The sequence below is a fragment of the Athalia rosae genome, chromosome 5, assembly GCF_917208135.1.
Source record: "Athalia rosae chromosome 5, iyAthRosa1.1, whole genome shotgun sequence".
Classification (NCBI taxonomy): Eukaryota; Metazoa; Arthropoda; class Insecta; order Hymenoptera; family Athaliidae; genus Athalia; species Athalia rosae.
In genome coordinates, this window is record NC_064030.1 from 16,464,216 (window position 1) to 16,481,358 (window position 17,143).

Below are 17,143 nucleotides of genomic sequence, written 5' to 3' on the forward strand. Positions count from 1 at the left end.
GTCATTCTCCATCTCCTGTATACTTTGACGGATATCTGTAAATATGCACCTCGAACGATCGCCTTCGAGTTGGAAACCCTACCCTCCGGATCGTTGAAATTTTTTTCCCAAATTTTCATCAGCCCTTCAAACTTTCGTCGCTTCGAATAAGCGTATGGGGTGGATGATTCTTCCGAGGGTTGAAATTCCGAGAAGATTGATATCTCCGAAAATCAGAAGGACGATCGAAGGTCCTTTGAAAGTTATCGGAGGACGAGAAGATCGATCCAATCCTGAGAATAAAAAATCCCCTTGACTCGATGAGTAAGGGTTGTTTCACCCCGGGTTCGATTTTGCCAAAGGTGTTGACTCATCACAGATTGAAAATTGAGTTACATATGTGCACGGTGTTGAATGACCGGCTGAGACAGTTCATCGAATTTGATTCAGAAGAACGCGTCGTTCCGTACCGGGTAAAAAGTCAGTCGATGAAAAATCGCGTGAATCACTCGCCATTGGTGCGCGATAGAAGACGGTCGATGCGAATAATGGGTAATTTGAAAACGAGAAAGCGCGTACGGGCAATCGAAAACCGCGCGTGTGTGTCATCCGGCGGTGTGATTACCATACGCTGATTATCTTCCGACTCGTTGACGATGTGTGGTTCGGTTTCTCCGCCGAGCGTTTTTGCGTTGATGCGAATTCGACGTCGAGAATCTGTGAAATTTTCATCGAAATCGAACGATAACCCGACGAATTCTCGATAGTATATATATACTATAATTATTTTATTCGTTATAATTTGTCAAGGATCTACAAGGGTAGTAACAAGCTATACAACGATTGGCCGGTCTCCAAATATCACTTAGAGTGTAAGTCAACGTATTATTACATGATATTTATTTATTTAAGATGATTCTGCGTATCACTGATGTCTCACTTATTTTTTTTTCTTTTTTCTTTGTCATTTCGAGTCATTTGCATAATTCTTTCGGACCGGACGACGTATTTCATAAATATATCTCAACGTCCGTCTATTTTCTGATCGTCCGCAGCACACGGTTAAGTATATATGTATGTTATTCATATTACTTAAGGATTAACACAAACTTTCGACAGTATTTTTGTTATTTTCTTTTACCTCTCTTAATTCCTCTTATTTTTAACTTATCCAATTCACTACGTCATAAATCTATCTATACATAATAATAATGATTAAGAAACTCGATCTAGTACAACACAATGAATGAAAAAAGAATCAACCGTACGAAAAAAAAAAAATAATGATAATCTATGTATAGATGTATAATTCTAAACAACGAAAAGATTGATGATCGATATTCATTCTCATTTTCACGACATACGAAAAACTACTGGTCATCATATTTTATTTATTGTTAGTACGAATCTACGATATCGAATTGTCTTCTCTCGAATGAAATTGTACTTATATTACATAATTATCATTATACATTATACATTTTGATATTAGGTGTATCGTGAGCGGTAGATATTACCTAAAGAAGAAGAAAAAAAAAAAAAATTATCTCTGCCTTGAATTTCATCTTCATTGAAAAGTTCTTGTTATTTTCTTTTTTTTTTTTGGTTTGTCTCTATAGTATTGAAAATAACTTATTTACCGTTTCGCGTTACACGTATACTTTTTATGTTTAAATTTAAAATTTTAATTTTACACAATATGCATATAGAAAATATCTTCTTTTTTTTTTTTTTTTATACGGTCACGTATATCGTGAGAATACATATAGTATATGTGAAATATAGTTAATAATTGTTGTACATACATGTTATGTATTTAAATGTAAAAATTGTACAATCACACTTTGTATACCGTATTTTTATTCTAAAAAAGATGTAAGTGTTCGTTTATTACGATGGAAAACTACCGTTTTGCATCTACACGTAGAATATTGTAGATCATTTAATTTATAACTCATGATATTGGGTATTAATCTACACAGTCTATAATATATTCAATCTGTATTTATCTACACTATATTCATGTACCTTTTATAAATCACTAGTTACTTAGTATTTTTTTTTATCCTAATCATACCGAACCTATACACCTGTGAAGCACGAGCTGCTCGTATTCTCTTTTAGTTTCTGTCTACTCGTTGGTAAAAATTATTTACTTTTTTTGTCGTATCTTATTTTATTTTATATTATTTTATTTCTCGCAATCGTCTGTTCGTCATTCGCTCAAAAGTTATCATAAAATATAGACGTCGTATGAATTGATTTTACAGAGAAACGACGAATTCACAAAATGGAAAAACGTAAAATGAGGTGAACTTATAAAAAAAAAAAAAAAAAAACCACGCGAATCAAAACACTCTGTAAGTTTGTGCTCCTTTCGTGATATCGAAAATTATTCAATGAAAATAATTACCGAATAACGATATCCCCTTCGTCGTTGATAATATTTGCCCGGAATTCTTCGGGTGCACGAGCAGTGACGTATTCAGTCCATCTTCAAAAAAGAGAATAAAAATCATGTAGTAAAACGTCACTCCAGAAATCAAAGTGTACATCAAGTATCATTTTAGGCGCTGAAAATGTTCGATTATCTTTCCAGCCGGTCAGATGAGATGAAAAATTAGTCATATGAGATAAGAAGAAGACTTACAAAGGTACATTATATTGGGCTATAAGATGATATTTACAGATGGATATAGATTTATGGATATTTTATTTCATTGGACTAACAATGATGTTCACGATATTTAGCCTCCGATACCCAAAGATATCCGATACTTTAGTTTCTAATTTCATCAAATTGTTTGATTTTCATGGTCGCCGTTGATACAAAATGGCGGCCAACGTACCAAATACCACACGGATTTATCTTATGATATCTCCTGGCTCGCTGATCATTTAATGTTAATTTATTATCTAACGATTAATCGCTCTGCAATCTTAATGCAGAGCCTATAAAAATATACGTGCGATGGATAGCTCCTTATATTTATCATCATTTTAGTTCAGTGACGTTCTTTATCTTCCATTTTGTTTGATGTGTAATACGCGATATTGTTTCCGAGATTCTTCCAACGGGTAGAAGACAAATTGAAAATCAAAATGTAATTCGAGACAATCGCTGATCCGATATTCCCCAGTGGGGTCCGCGATACATGGATAACTTGTACTATACGATAATAATCAGTTGATAAAATTACGTTTACTATTTCTTCTAGTCCTTATAAACCTAGGGCACATGATCAACACCGCAGTTCGTTGAAGAGCCGTGCAAGTTTTTCGACAATTGACGTTGGTTTTTCCTGTCTATTTCGTTTCTAATGGTGGAATAATTGTCACAAAAAAAAAAACAGATTGTACTTTTAAAAAATTTATTTCACTAACACGTCTCGACTGCAGAATTTATTTTACATAATAATGTCAGTTGTATAATACAAAATACACGATTAAAATTAAGACATTGATATTTTTGCTAGAATAACCGTTGTTCATATACTGCTATCATTAACATCATCGACTTGTTGTCATCGTTTGTCCTTCGATCGATTGAAATAAAATCTTGGAAGTAAAAGTGGCCCGAACACTTTGAAGATCGAAACGATTCTACAAAGACAAGTGTTGAGTAATTTTCGACCAGATTTTCACTGAACTGTAACTACGATCGGTCTGAATCATCAACAATTATCAAGCGCATGACCAGATCTTGGACAAGAACAATTTTACAGAAATTTGATTCGTGTGAAAGGTGCTAGAAAATGCTAGAAAACGGAGAATTTCGCCCGTGATTTCGGGTGATTAAGGGAAGCAAAAATGTTCTGCAGTCTCTGGGAGCACGACGAACTTTTCTACGATCTACGGTGTCGAAGTTTTCAGGTCTTTGACGGAAAGGAAGGAGGGTGGGGGGAAATTAATCATCGTCATTCTCGACTAAGCGAACTGCAGCATAGAATTGCATCTTTCGATCAACGGTGTGAGGTTTTCATGGGACAGAGGAGAGTAGAAATATTTTTTTAAATTAGCAACTAATCGTAATTTCGAATTAGTAGGTCCTGACGAACGAAGAAGCTTCTTGAATCTCCGGTTCCGTATCACCGCTGTTGTATCCCTGAGACTGTGAAAGCGAAAGAAGTGCATCCAGGCCTAATGATTCATCGACCGGATCTGCCAACTACATTGCGTCCAGCATGAACAAAAACAAAACCATTTTTTTTTCCTCCATCGAAGGTGCGGCTACGATAAAAATATCTAGATACCCATTTCTCTATCCGAACTCTACAAACCACGTGAATTATGCCAAACTTTATAATCCGCCGATATAAAGTCAGCATAAAAACCAACTCAATCAACGAAACAAAAACAAAAAAATCCAGGTACTACGAACTAAATGATAAAAAAATGATAATAACTTGTTGCGTTTTAAATTGTTCAATGATTATAATTTTCGTCGTGTTTTGTATATAAATATTTCAACATAATGATAATATAATAATAATGTTTTTAAAAATATAAAATACATAGTTAAGTAATAATAAAGATATAAGTTTTGGAATTTGTTCTCGTCGGTTAATAATCTTTTTTTTTCTTCGTCAAATAATTCTAATCTTTTTTTTTTCTGCTTTTATCGCTTAAATCTCATATCAAACAAATTATCCTGATAGTTTTAAAAAAAATAAGACATTCCGACGAATTGTCGGAAAAAAATGGAACAGAAAAAGAAAAAAAAATAAATTAAAAAAAAAACACACACAACTTTGTACTGATTTCAAGAAACGGTACCGGTGGTAGCGGTAATGGCAATAGCAAATAGACAGGTTTATAATCATGCTACCAATGATATGGTAAGATCGGGTAAAATAAAAGAAACAGGGGTACATGAGTATGAATGGGTTATAGTTGCGTTATTTATTATGTGGAGATGAGAATCTTTTCTACGATGCAGGAAAGAAGCGGCGGTGATGTAAGGTAGGAAATGGATTGTGCTGGAAAGTAAGAGTTATTTTGAAAAAATGCTAATTGAATAAAGATGAATTATCGTACCGTGACATTCTGCTCGCCGTCTTTGCAATTGCTGCATATGTAATCGTCTTCCTCAGCGATCTCGGCTCGGTCCAAGCCGACACAGTGCATGTGAAACCAACCGTCGCAACCTCCGTCGCATTGAACCCAGTCAACTTCTCGTCCTGCCGAAGACGGAAAGAAAAAAAGGATAAAGAAGATAAATTATCCCACTTCCAGATATAATTGACAGTTCGCAACCCCTTCGAATTCGATATTGAAAGTTATAAAACACGTCATTACCACTTGGGCGAAGACAGTTCACAGCCGCGCAATCGTCTTCTTCGTCGGATGTGTCCTGTTTCGTCTTCTTTCTGTTGCCTCCGCGCTTTTTCGGCCCCTCTTCACCCTCCTTACGCTTCATCTGGAAAATTCAATCGATCTGAAATCCCGCTAGCCGACATTCCAAAGGCCGAATTCAACTGCGTAAGAGCACGAATGCGAACGAGTTACTTCGGATCGAATCTCCCCCCGACCCATCTCTCCCTTCCGATTCGGAAACAATTTTTTTTTTAACGAGGAAAAATTTGATCCGAAATCGAACCCTGTTTGTTGTCAGGGCTCACCCAATTACCTTTCTGGGGCCCCGTTTGATCGGACCAACGGTAGCTGCGGGGGTTACGACGATTTTCTTCTCCTTGACCAGACCTTTGCGCTTCATGATATTTTTTTCGTCAACTTTTTGCCTGCCGAGTTTTTTGAGGAGCTCAAATTCCTCGGACTTACGTTTCCTCCCCCGTTTTTTCACATCTTTTATGTCATGTTTGAAGGAAGCTTGAACCTCTTCGAATGGTGCGTACTTTTGAACGCTACTGGGGATATTCGTATGACTTAGGATCTTCCATATGTCTTGCGTTTCGTCTAAGGCGACTTCGAGAAGGTCACCTTCCATCATTAACTCCTCTAACCGACCCCGCGCCGTTTCCGACAAAACGACGGCGGCGTCGGCGTCCTGTGACTGGAGTTTACTCGGTTGAAACTTTGAAACTATGGGGTGGAAAAATGCGATTAAAATATACAGAATTTCCGGATTCGGGGGAACAAAGATGGCCGACGGTTCTTTACTACTCAAAATGAAAAAAATAATCAAACAAAAAGGAGATAACATAACGAATCGACTTCCACAGCGCTTTCAATTCACCTTTTCCGCTTAATTATGAACACAGAGGACAAAAAAAAAATAAAAGTAAAATAAATAAATGGGATCAATAATTAGCATACAGATTGATGAGAGTCGCTGTTTGTAGAAGTAAATTATGTTATAAGAGGAAAAGGAACAACAATTTACCGTACGAATAATCGTGTTCGTTACTATTAAACGTACTACAAGTAGGCTCGTCATCCTCGATGGTAACAATGTCGTCGTCGTCGTCCTGAAACATGGAAAATGGAAGAAAAAATCATTAAAATTTCGTTTGCCCGGGTCGATCAAATCCGGATAAGTCGCGGGTGACTTTGGATACGTACAGCGGTGCTAGGTACGCTGTCGTCGGAATGTACCCCGCTAAGTGGAGCGATGGCTTGTACTCGCTGGTGTAGCTCGGGATTGTTGGCAGCCTTTTTCAACTCGCTGCTGATTATTTTTTCCGTTTTCTCCCTCGCCGCTGCTTCAACGAGCTTTTGTGATAAGACCGAAAGCTCCGCCAACGCTGAGGAAAGCTCATCTGTTGCGAGGGCTTGCCTTGCACGATCCTACCGGATTGCAGATGTTAAAGTATCGGTGGTAATCAGGAAAAAAAAACGCTGTGTTCGATTATCTGGTCTACTCACTTGCCAGTTCATCGCTCGTTCGGTGAGGCATTGGAGTGCTTCGCCTTCCGGCAGCCGCACGGATATTTTCTGCAAACTGACCAACAGGGCCAGTATAGTTTCGAGCCTCGGTCTGCGTGACCTCAGACAGCAAGGGCAGAGGAACTTGGTCTCGCGCGATACGGGCAGCTTTCCTTTGTAGGTGGTTTTTGGTAAAGGCACGCAGTTTGCTGCGGGACAATAAACACCTTTGAAATCTGAAATGGCGGAGGTTGAGAATGATCATTTTATTATTCTTACAATGAAACCAATCCTTGCACAACTCGCACTGCAGCATCAGTCCGAACCGAGGTCTTCGACACACGCAATATCTCGAATCGTCCATCTCAGTCTTGGTCAAATTCCTCTCTCTAAGATTTCTCATCGCTTCCATTTCTCGCTGTTCAGCGAGCTTAAAAGCTGCGACTACGTTCGCCGAATCATTTGTGTCATCCAATTTTGTGTCGCAGACGAACACAGCCCCAACCGGTTCCTCCCCTTTGTTTCTTTTGGTTTTCATCGCCTGAACGCCAACTCCGATTCTCGGAGAGAGAGCTTCCATTAAACTATAGTGAGAATTCTTCCTCAGAAAAGTCCTTGCCGTTCTTTCCTTCCAAACTTTCGCTTGGGACAACGTCGACTCGAGAATAGGCAGTGCGTCCAAGTGAAGAGGAATATTTCGCCCCCTGCGGACCAAGTCGTCGAGGGTATCGTAGTAGGGAAAGTTTTCCTTTGCCTGTATGCCCTCAACGGTTTTGGTCCAATTCTTGGCCTTAGTTAAAATGTCCTGTAATGTATCCAGACTCGGTAAATAGGCGTCGATCGCATCGGCTTCCTTTAAAAAGTCCTCTATCGTTGCGATCGTCTGCCGATTTTTATTCTGTAGATAATTCTTGGCCTTGTCTTCCCATTTTTCTATGTTCATCATCAAGTTTTGTAATTTTGAGAGCGTGTTCTCTATACTGATATGCGGAGGAATCGACATCCCTTTTTCTACGAGCTTCGTCAAGTCTTCGTGACTAGCCGAATTTGTCTCCTCTTGGATAGACTTGACTTCTTCCAACCATTGCGTCTGTAGCAACCTCTGGAAAAAAATTTATATTCAAAAAGTTCCCATCATTTTTTGGTAGTCTTCACGATAAACAAAATCGAGTCCCGCGTACCTGTTTGAGTCTGACCAGCTGAGGTAATTCGATACAAATAGAATCGCCGAAATCTATACATTTCTCGAGTTTTTGAACATCGGAAACCTCGTCTTTCAATTCAAGTTCTTCAGCGTCTTTTTGAAACTGAACAACTTGATCGAGTATGTATTTAACACCATCGGATTCTTTTAGTTCGCAACAAAGATTTGTTATCTCTTTATAAAATAGTGTTAATTCTTCGACTGTAAGTTTATATTTTGTATCAACAGATTGCCGGGTCCTGTTAGAGTAATAATATATAAATGAATATTAAATGAATAATTAGATGAATGTGAAAAAAATATCCACACGAAATTTATGTGAAAAAACTATATTTGTAAAAACCATCTGAACCTTGTTCGCTGCTTGTTGTTCAGTAGCTGCTGAGCAACGCTCGCGCATTTCTCAGCATCTTGAACCGCAGTAGTAAGAGCAGTGAGTAACTCACTCTCAGGAAACTTTTTTACTTCAGCCTCACTAAGTAACTCTTTGAGTTCTGTAAGCTCAATTTTGTCACCTTTCGGATCCATTGCCTCTTTCACTTTTGTTACCCAGGAGTCAAAAGACTCTGCTTTAAGTTTAAGCTTTTGCAACATTATTGGTAACTCATCGAGGGTATAACGATATCTGAGAGTATGCTTGTCCGGCGAGCAATCACAGAGGTCAGTAAAATGCCTTAGACAAACTAGTTGTGAATTGTGGCATGCGCAAGTTACTGCACTCAGAAAACAAGTTGTTTTACATGCCTCGCACTGTCTCTCGTCATCTGGTAATAACTCGAATGCTTCCCTTTCTGCCTCTGTTACACCCTAGAAATAGAAACACCGTGTCTAGTCATGAAGAAACCTTCAATAGATAGAAGGATATGATTTTCATAATGAAAATCTGGGGAATAGGGTAGGTAAAGGTGTGATAGAAAATAAAAAGTCTGTGTTCTTTTTATTATGTATAGTCAGCCGCTTCACATGTAAATATTGTTGGATGTTCTTGGAGTAGGTTTGCTTGAAAAAAAAGAAGACTGAAGGTGATAACAGAGTTCTTCAATGTTGAAACAATACCAGTATCGTCATATGTGTGATGGAAAATTAAAGAATGGATCTTGATGTCAAACCTCATGTTAAGATGAACAAAATAGTAGCTCAACTTTTGATATGTTTGACAACAAACTGTGAGCACAAAAATAGTTTGTTGGAAAGACAGCAGCATAGGGTATAAGCGAGGTGGAGGGAATTAAGATAGAAATATGCAATGAATTTTTTTTGGAGCAACATCGGAGTATCAATAGAATTGTCTAGAGAGTAGTATCGAGGATAAAAGCTGTGTTTCATGAGTGGTTTTAGAGAACATAACCTGCACTCACCAAATCATGTTACGTAACTGAAGTTATAGCAGAGTATCATCGAGTAGTGATAAACAAAACGATGAAAATTATGTCGTAGACAAAAGAGTTGTCGGAACAGAATGAACAGTAACTTATCGATGGGTCTTGTTGAACGCAAGTCAGGTACAGTAATGTACGTAAGCAAAGACATTAATTAAATGTATAATGTGGACTAAGATACTACGATGTTCAGCAAACTGGCAATACATAGCAGCTTTATGTGTATGTTACGTGTGGCATGTGGTAATGTACTATTCATCCCAATCACATAAACCTTTCCAATTCCACACCACACTACTTGGTTTCCACTTCCTCCTTCCTCCATCTTCTTCTCCCTCCTTCTGTTTTTGCTCCTACTCCTCTGCCTCTACCTACTCATATCTTTACATAACGTTACCAACACATACATATACCTCAAGTGTATGTGCACATGGATTGGATCAGTCTATTGAATATGACTCACTATCTCATTGGATAGGTATACATTAATTGCTATCCCACATAATTCACTCCAACAATGTTACATGTGTGATCGGATGTATCCGACCAGAAACATTGCAAATTGCAGAACTGAAGCATCCATCATCATGCAGAAAAGCTAAATTTTAATGTGCAGGGAAAGTAAATTTGTCGAATGATCATATACAGGAATTGATTTCTCTTCCAGTTTCACCAAAATTCTGTACTGAGATTGAAGATGATACTCTTTTACCACCGATTGTTTTTTATTTCCAAAGAATCCTGTTACTATGCGATTATTTGGAGATACAAGATCTTCTAATTTTGCAGTTTTTTGGCAGTAGAAACTGCCTATGAATATCCCAAAACGAATCCTTAGAAAGTTGTTAGTTCTATTTTTTTTTTCATAATGGGATTGGGTTGAAACTCACTCTGGAGTTTGCAGAAAGTTCGGTAAGATAAAATGTAACCGGTATTGACCGTTTTTTTGCTAACTAACAAACGCAATGATATCGTGAAGAATCGGAAATAGCAACTGAATATCTTCTTCCTCAAGAAACTGAATAAATAAGTTCGAAGAACTAACTCAAGCCCGAAAAATCAGTTACGAAACACGATTCACGTGTGCTTATGAAAAATTGATTTCTACTCACCCATTCCAGAAGATTTTTCCGTAATTTCTTCTCATCGTCGACCATCTGGAGCATATCGTGATACGTAGCCGTTGCAATACCGATGTCGAGAGAATCGGGATCGAGGGACATTTTGCAAACTAGTTCGTCGTGGGAGAAGACGCAGAAACGTCGAAGATTGGAATAATGTGAAATACATTCGCGGCCCATTCTTAGCTAAACAACAAAATTGTAGTAACAAGAATCGAAATTAGTTTGATTGTCAGCAAAAATAAAATAAACTTTCGTGAATACTTCGATCGCGACTTACCCAATCGGCCGGTGCGAAATTAACGGCCTCGGCAAAATTGTACCCTTGATTGAATCCGGCATGGTAAGCCCTGGGAAATGTTACGACAAATTCACCAGCGTGTTGATCAGTTCTGAACACTGGAACTCCTGTATAACAGAAAAGATAGACCCGATCCATCATACGTGTTAGTAATTCTATTCGCTACTTGAACCCTAGGAAGAGTTGCGGTTCATCGTAACATGTCTCATCTCATACATCTCAGGGAACAAACCGGTCCAGTACGGTACAGCCATCGTTGATTTTCTACAGTAAAACAACGACGGAGTACACTTATTTCTCAAAGTCGTCAGAGGCCGACAGGTAGGGTAGGGTTTACCAGAAATATGGATTCATCAATCGAGCCAGCAGGATCGGTCATAAATTGGGAATCGCGCGTATACTCACCTTCGTTCATGAGTATATTCGGGTTCATGATCGTGACGAGTTGGTGGAGAAGGTCCGGCTGGCTGTGGAACAACTCTGGGGCAGCAGATTTCATGGAATGTTCGAACCGCTCCGCTTGGGTTCCAGGAACACCATACCAAGTCTTGGGTTCTCCCCAGTGCAAGTAATTAATGGAATAGCTCCAGTGGTCTTCGTTGTGCCAACAAAAGGTTGCGAAGCACATCCCTACGTACATCCACGGCACCTTCATACCGCTGATGTCCGCGTTTATGTGGCCCAAAACGCTGCCTTGCAAAACCGGCAAATTATTCAGGTTCCATGAAGATTCGGCGTACTCCTGATCGCAGGTGAACAAATTGACGCTGGTTTTAGTAGGGAACCCCGAACCGTGATCCATGGTGTGGAGGTCAGCTCCGTATTCGACGGTCACATCCTCGTCTATGGAGGATACGATGCGCCAGAATTCTTTCTCGACCAACGGGGTTGGCACCATCTGAAAATACAAGGATAGAAGCATTTAACGAGTGATCGAAATTTTCGAGACGCACTCTGGTCGTCCTAATTGGCGTGGACTCTGCTTACGTGTACTGGCATGTTGAAGTAATCGCTTTTGAACTGGTCGGCCATTTCCCCGAATTGTTGCAGCGTGTACTCTCGCTGAGCCTGTTCAAATCCGAAAGCTTCCATAGGTTTCGATACCTCTTCAGCGACACATTTCGGACACCTCCAATCTCCTTTGGGTATTTCTGTTAGCGGAGGCATAAGACAAAACGTGTGATAGCTATCGTCGCATCCGTCACACAGAAGCATGCTCTCTTCTGTGTCGCCTCTTCCGCAATTGTGACATATGTATTTAGCCAGCTGTACGAGAGAAAAGTAGAAAATTAGTTATGCACGATTGGAGGTGAGACGACAGCCTTCCGGAAAAATTGTGACATGGACTCACTGGGTCGAAGTCGTAGTGTAACTTGACGCCTCTGGTTTTACTTGGTTTTTTAACTTCTTTGGTATTGAAGCCGGCCATTTTTGGTCCAGGTCCATAAAACTGTAGCTTTTTAAGCTCTTTACTGTTATCCTTATCCTTGTCATTGTCGGAGTCGCACTCGTCCTTGCAATCCTCTTGCTTGACGGGTGACGTGCAGTCTGTAAGGACATCTGGCTTTTCATCCGTTCCAGTAAACCGCTTCGAACGTCGTGAAAATTTTTCGTTCGGCGGTTTTATTTGCTGACGCGATATTATACCGTGCGGTTTGTAATCTCGGTCCTTTTTTTCATTTACGTCTGTTTCTGGTTCTATTTTCTAAAAGAGTGTAATCGAAATTTAATACGTCTCAGATATTCGGCGGGTACGAATCCGCTTCGTTCTTTCCTCGGATAATTCAATATTCGTATTCGGGTTTTCGATCATTCCGATATAAATAATGTTTCGAAAACTCTCGATGGCTAAATGATTGTCCGAGAATGGAAACGTTCTAACATGTCTAATTTTAGTCTGTCTAGGATGGGTGAAACCATACGGGGTTCAGGGGTGTAAAGCATTATTGATCAGAGCTCTCTCTCTCAACTAAGGTACACTATTCAATCATACATATAATTAACAACGGTAACAATCATTCGAGAAATGGAAAAAAAAAAAAATGCTGCTCACAATATCGGTCAATGTCTTTCCTTGTTTAAAAACGTCAAATGGATATAAAATTCTTTCGTAGTGAGTTTTCAGGATGCTCCCAACGCTCCTTCCGGATGGATATCCTATCCTGTTCGCAATCTTTGCCCATCTTCGTTCTTTAGTTACGATTTCGATGCCACCTGAAGCGGAAAAGGAGAGTCAGTATTCATTTTCGATTGCTGAATATTATTTGCACAGGATAATATGATTATACATAGTACAAAACGCACCTTCCTCAGTGACGATTCTGTGAAGAGAATATAGGTCTAGAGCTTTTCTTTCGACCAGTGGAATTTTTAGCGAGGATCCTTGAAGCTCCCAGAATTTGGCTATTTGGTCTAAGAAATTCAATTTTATCCTGGTTTTAGCTTCAAGTTCGTTTAGTCTCTGTATTCTTGGTACGAATTTAAATTTGTCAACATCCACGGCAAAGGGTGGTTGCCAATTCTGCAAAGAAGAAAAAATCAAATCAAATATAATGGGCTCGGCAAAAAAATATGATAGAAGAAAAGAAGAAAAACGTAAAATGAATATGTGAGCCTTACCCGAAAAATCATTCACATTACGCAAGCTCGACGCAATCGGTACGTCAAACAAACTCTTGGGGAGCAAAAAAAAAAATTTCCGACGGTTTAAACACCCTTCGCTTACAGCGGAAACAACCGTTTCAAATTTCGAATGCAAAAAGTCTCCCTTCGCGCGGAACCATCTTTTGTTTCCCACCCCTTCCGCGTATTGATGAAGTCCCCGTTTTACTGACTTACCGACTAACGGATGAGCAAAGATTTTTTATTGATCGAATATCGTTTTGATTGTTTTCTCTTTTTTTACGACATCGAATTGTTTTTAATAAAGAAATTTTGTTTCAATAAGCATTGAAGGTCCCATTAAAAATACGAAGAAGATGATAAAACAAAATGGACATTATCATCACATGGCGCGGATCCCTTTTGTGTAAAGCGAAATGAAAGCAAGGATATAAATTTTCGATGTTTCTCTAAAACATGTGTAGAGCAAACGGTCGACAATGTAATCGAATTAATTGACGCCAGCGTTACCCTCTACGGTTTTTTTCCTTTTCCGTTCTATTTTCGAGCTAAATCGTCATTACAATATATTTCTATCAAGTCCTAGTAGAATAATTCGTCTATTTGGCAAAGTAGGTAAGCATAATGACGAACGACCATTATGATGTAGATGTAACATGGTCCCTTAACAGATTGATGTCCGTAAGGAGTTTGTAAAAAAATGGAGTAAAAGGATTGTAGGAAAAAGGAGGAAACAAGTGATGACAGGTTTGCATGTAATTCAATAAGAAAGAAGCGAGAATGTTTATTGACTAACAATAAACTAACAATATTTTGGCAATGAGATCGATTCACTGAACTTAACAACGTTCAGAAATATGTCAGAAATGATAAAACGTGACGTCATAACGAGGAGACGCTGTTTGGTGTATAGTTGTCATTTGTTTCAGATTGCTTCGAACAAAAAAAAAAAAAAATTGTTACGATGTGTCGGTCAGGAAGAGAAGGTCTCCTGATGAGCAGAAAAACGCATCAATTTAAATCTTTTAGGATTCCGAGAAAAGGTAGAAAGGCCCAATGACCCGAGGGATGGATTTCCCAGATTTTTATACCCTACGATTGTGGCGATTAGATTTTTTTTTGCTTCGGAGGCCAGAACGAGAGACATATCATATACGTTGGCGACGCTGAACATTGAGACTTCGGGTATCCTTGGATCGTCATTTTCGATCCCTCGGGGATCGAAATTTCATTTTTTTTTCACAAACAGGGACAGAGGTGTACGATCTACTCACTGGTGGTGGTTTTATTTTGCATATCCCTGATTTTTCGGCTATCGGACGAATCTTGGAGATGTAGCCAAGGGGATCGAGGAATTCCTCGGCTGTTGGCTCAAATACTGGTGCCTCCGGTGGTATTGCGAACTCGAAATCCGTGTCAGCTTTTTCACTCATATCTTTAGCGTGATAAGTACCAAAGCGAGCCTCGCACCCGATATTTACATCCACCTTAGAGACCATCACGTAATTTCGTCACACAACACAACACAACGCGCACATATATATACCAGGGCACGGTGTAATGTAAATGCGTGATTTTGTGAAGCGTGCACTAATACACCCCGTGCGACACGTGACCAATACGCAGGGATACGATCGATTAGGGAACTCAGGGTACTACTCAGGTATTAATTGGAAAAACTTGTTCAGAAGTGTTTTTAGCGCAGCCATGGCTACGGATGTCGTATATTTGTTAGTTAGAGCGAACGCGGTGACAATGCATGCACACACGGTCGCGGGTGAAGAAACTGTACTATAGGATGATGTGCTGCTCTGGAAACGTACACCAACGTAAGTATGACACCGTCGAAGAACCATCAACGATCCCCTACCTACCAATCAGCTAGCAACGCTTTCCCAATTTCAATTTCATCATCCCTTCCACAAAATGGTCGCCATACCATCCAGTAACCCTAGGTAAAAACCTAGGCTCGCAGCAGCGCCAGCAGATGTGCAGCAGACCTCCTAGGCTCTAGAGCCCGGTCGCTTTTACGCCGAATTCGCACCCACCAGATACCGCAGGTAAGCGTTGAAGACACCTCGGGTATTTCTCGGGAGTATCGTCGCAAATGTCCATTGTTCCGGGCTCATGGCTGTTGGTGGCAATTTCCTGGAAATCAACACCTGCGAATATGGAGGTCAGCGGTACGCTTTGAAGTTTGAATCGAAAACCTCGGTTGGTGGAAAAGTAGAAAGAACATTCGGGGATTGGTTAGGTTTCGAATTGTGGGAAATCTTCTATCGGTTCCACGAATTCTAGTTGAGTAACGTTGGTATGACTGTAAGCTAGAGATATAAAACGTATTGTTGGTACCTGTTCTTGTGAATTACAATATACCGTATTACAAGTAGAGTTAGTAGTTTCTTTTTCTTCTCTCACCAAGGATTTGAAGGTAGGTGTTTTCTCACGGAATTACATAATTTATTTAAAGAACAATACGAACAATCCAGCAGAGATTATCCGTGACATCTTGTGTCGCATATCATCCATTCATAACTCTAAAAACTCACTCTTGACGACTCGATGAAATGACTTGAGGTCCAACGTTCGTCGCTGCTGCGATAAAATATCTGCCAAACGTTCCAACAACCTTCTAGATTTACCATTCTCTATTATATATCTTTCTAATTGCTCGGATCAAATACCACGAGGACATCATACATAACTGACCACAGTACTTGTAGATGTACTATTAACATTTGTCTTATGTTTAGATAAGATACATCGTACCAAAGAATACATCATAACCTCTCTCCTTCAATTTTCGTAGACTATTCACCTTTCGAGATGGGTAAAATTTTCGGTAACCTCGCCAAAATCCGAGGGATTGTTTATTACCGTCTCAGTCCTTACGAACAGAAAGCCTTTGCTGGTGCCCTAGATCATGGTGTACCGAATATGGTACGGAGATTCCGTGAGAACATATTCCGCGTTGGGCCATGTAATTATTTTTGCCTTCTTTGAAGATCTGTTACAAATCTTCAATAATCAAAATAATATTTTGAATTGACTTTTCGAGGTTTTCTCGTCTCGTACCTGGTATACAGCTGGGCGGAGGACGACTTCGCACGTCGCCAGAGGAAGAATCCTAAGGACTATGAAAATGATGTATAAATAATTTAAACTCTAGCAATTATAGTTTATTTATAGGATTGTTCACAAGCTGAACTCTGTACAGAATATCATATAATGGATGCGTATGTACAACATCTTGTAACATGTATGCTTCACGAATAAATTCAGTGGATTGTGAAAAAAACCTCTCCCGATTCCGTGTCCGATACAACAATTAAAACTGTACGAAGCTTCGTACGGCCGATAAAACAGCGTCCGATACAAATATAATTGAAGCGATAGAAAGCTTTTTTACGGCCGATAAAACAGCGCTCGATACTAAATAATTGAATCGGTACAGAGCTTTTTTACGGCCGATAAAACAGCGCTCGATACTAAATAATTGAATCGGTACAGAGCTTTTTTACGGCCGAAAAAACAGCGCTCGATACTAAATAATTGAATCGGTACAGAGCTTTTTTACGGCCGATAAAACAGCGCCCGATACTAAATAATTGAATCGGTACAGAGCTTTTTTACGGCCGAAAAAACAGCGCTCGATACTAAATAATTGAATCGGTACAGAGCTTTTTTACGGCCGATAAAACAGCGCCCGATA

The 17,143-nt window shown here is 39.3% G+C and overlaps 2 protein-coding genes across 6 annotated transcripts; one reads left to right on the forward strand and one right to left on the reverse strand.

Annotated features, from left to right (window-relative positions):
* Positions 1-918: 918 nt before the first annotated feature.
* Positions 919-15,309, reverse strand: LOC105690990 (lysine-specific demethylase lid). 5 transcript variants are annotated; one of them, XM_048655567.1, is made up of 18 exons: positions 14,706-15,308; positions 13,114-13,330; positions 12,863-13,023; positions 12,161-12,514; positions 11,797-12,075; positions 11,215-11,707; positions 10,789-10,916; positions 10,500-10,694; positions 8,361-8,815; positions 7,986-8,247; positions 7,084-7,906; positions 6,805-7,013; positions 6,502-6,726; positions 6,323-6,407; positions 5,609-6,021; positions 5,278-5,398; positions 5,017-5,162; positions 919-2,473 (listed from the first exon to the last, which is right to left on the reverse strand). In XM_048655567.1, the coding sequence occupies exons 1-18, from the start codon at positions 14,928-14,930 to the stop codon at positions 2,465-2,467; spliced, it is 4,800 nt and encodes a 1,599-aa protein (XP_048511524.1). In that variant the 5' UTR covers positions 14,931-15,308; the 3' UTR covers positions 919-2,464. The 5 variants fall into 5 exon arrangements, with proteins under 5 accessions (XP_048511524.1, XP_048511520.1, XP_048511521.1 ...); XM_048655563.1 differs by lacking the exon at positions 919-2,473 and adding an exon at positions 2,676-4,147 and having other exon boundaries at positions 14,706-15,309; XM_048655564.1 differs by lacking the exon at positions 919-2,473 and adding an exon at positions 2,676-4,147 and having other exon boundaries at positions 6,359-6,407.
* A 395-nt stretch (positions 15,310-15,704) lies between these two features.
* Positions 15,705-16,729, forward strand: LOC105690982 (cytochrome b-c1 complex subunit 8). The gene is made up of 3 exons (XM_012409187.2): positions 15,705-15,862; positions 16,241-16,411; positions 16,490-16,729. Exons 2-3 carry the CDS (start codon positions 16,258-16,260, stop codon positions 16,582-16,584), a joined length of 249 nt encoding a protein of 82 aa, XP_012264610.2. The 5' UTR covers positions 15,705-15,862; positions 16,241-16,257; the 3' UTR covers positions 16,585-16,729.
* The last annotated feature ends 414 nt before the right edge of the window (positions 16,730-17,143 follow it).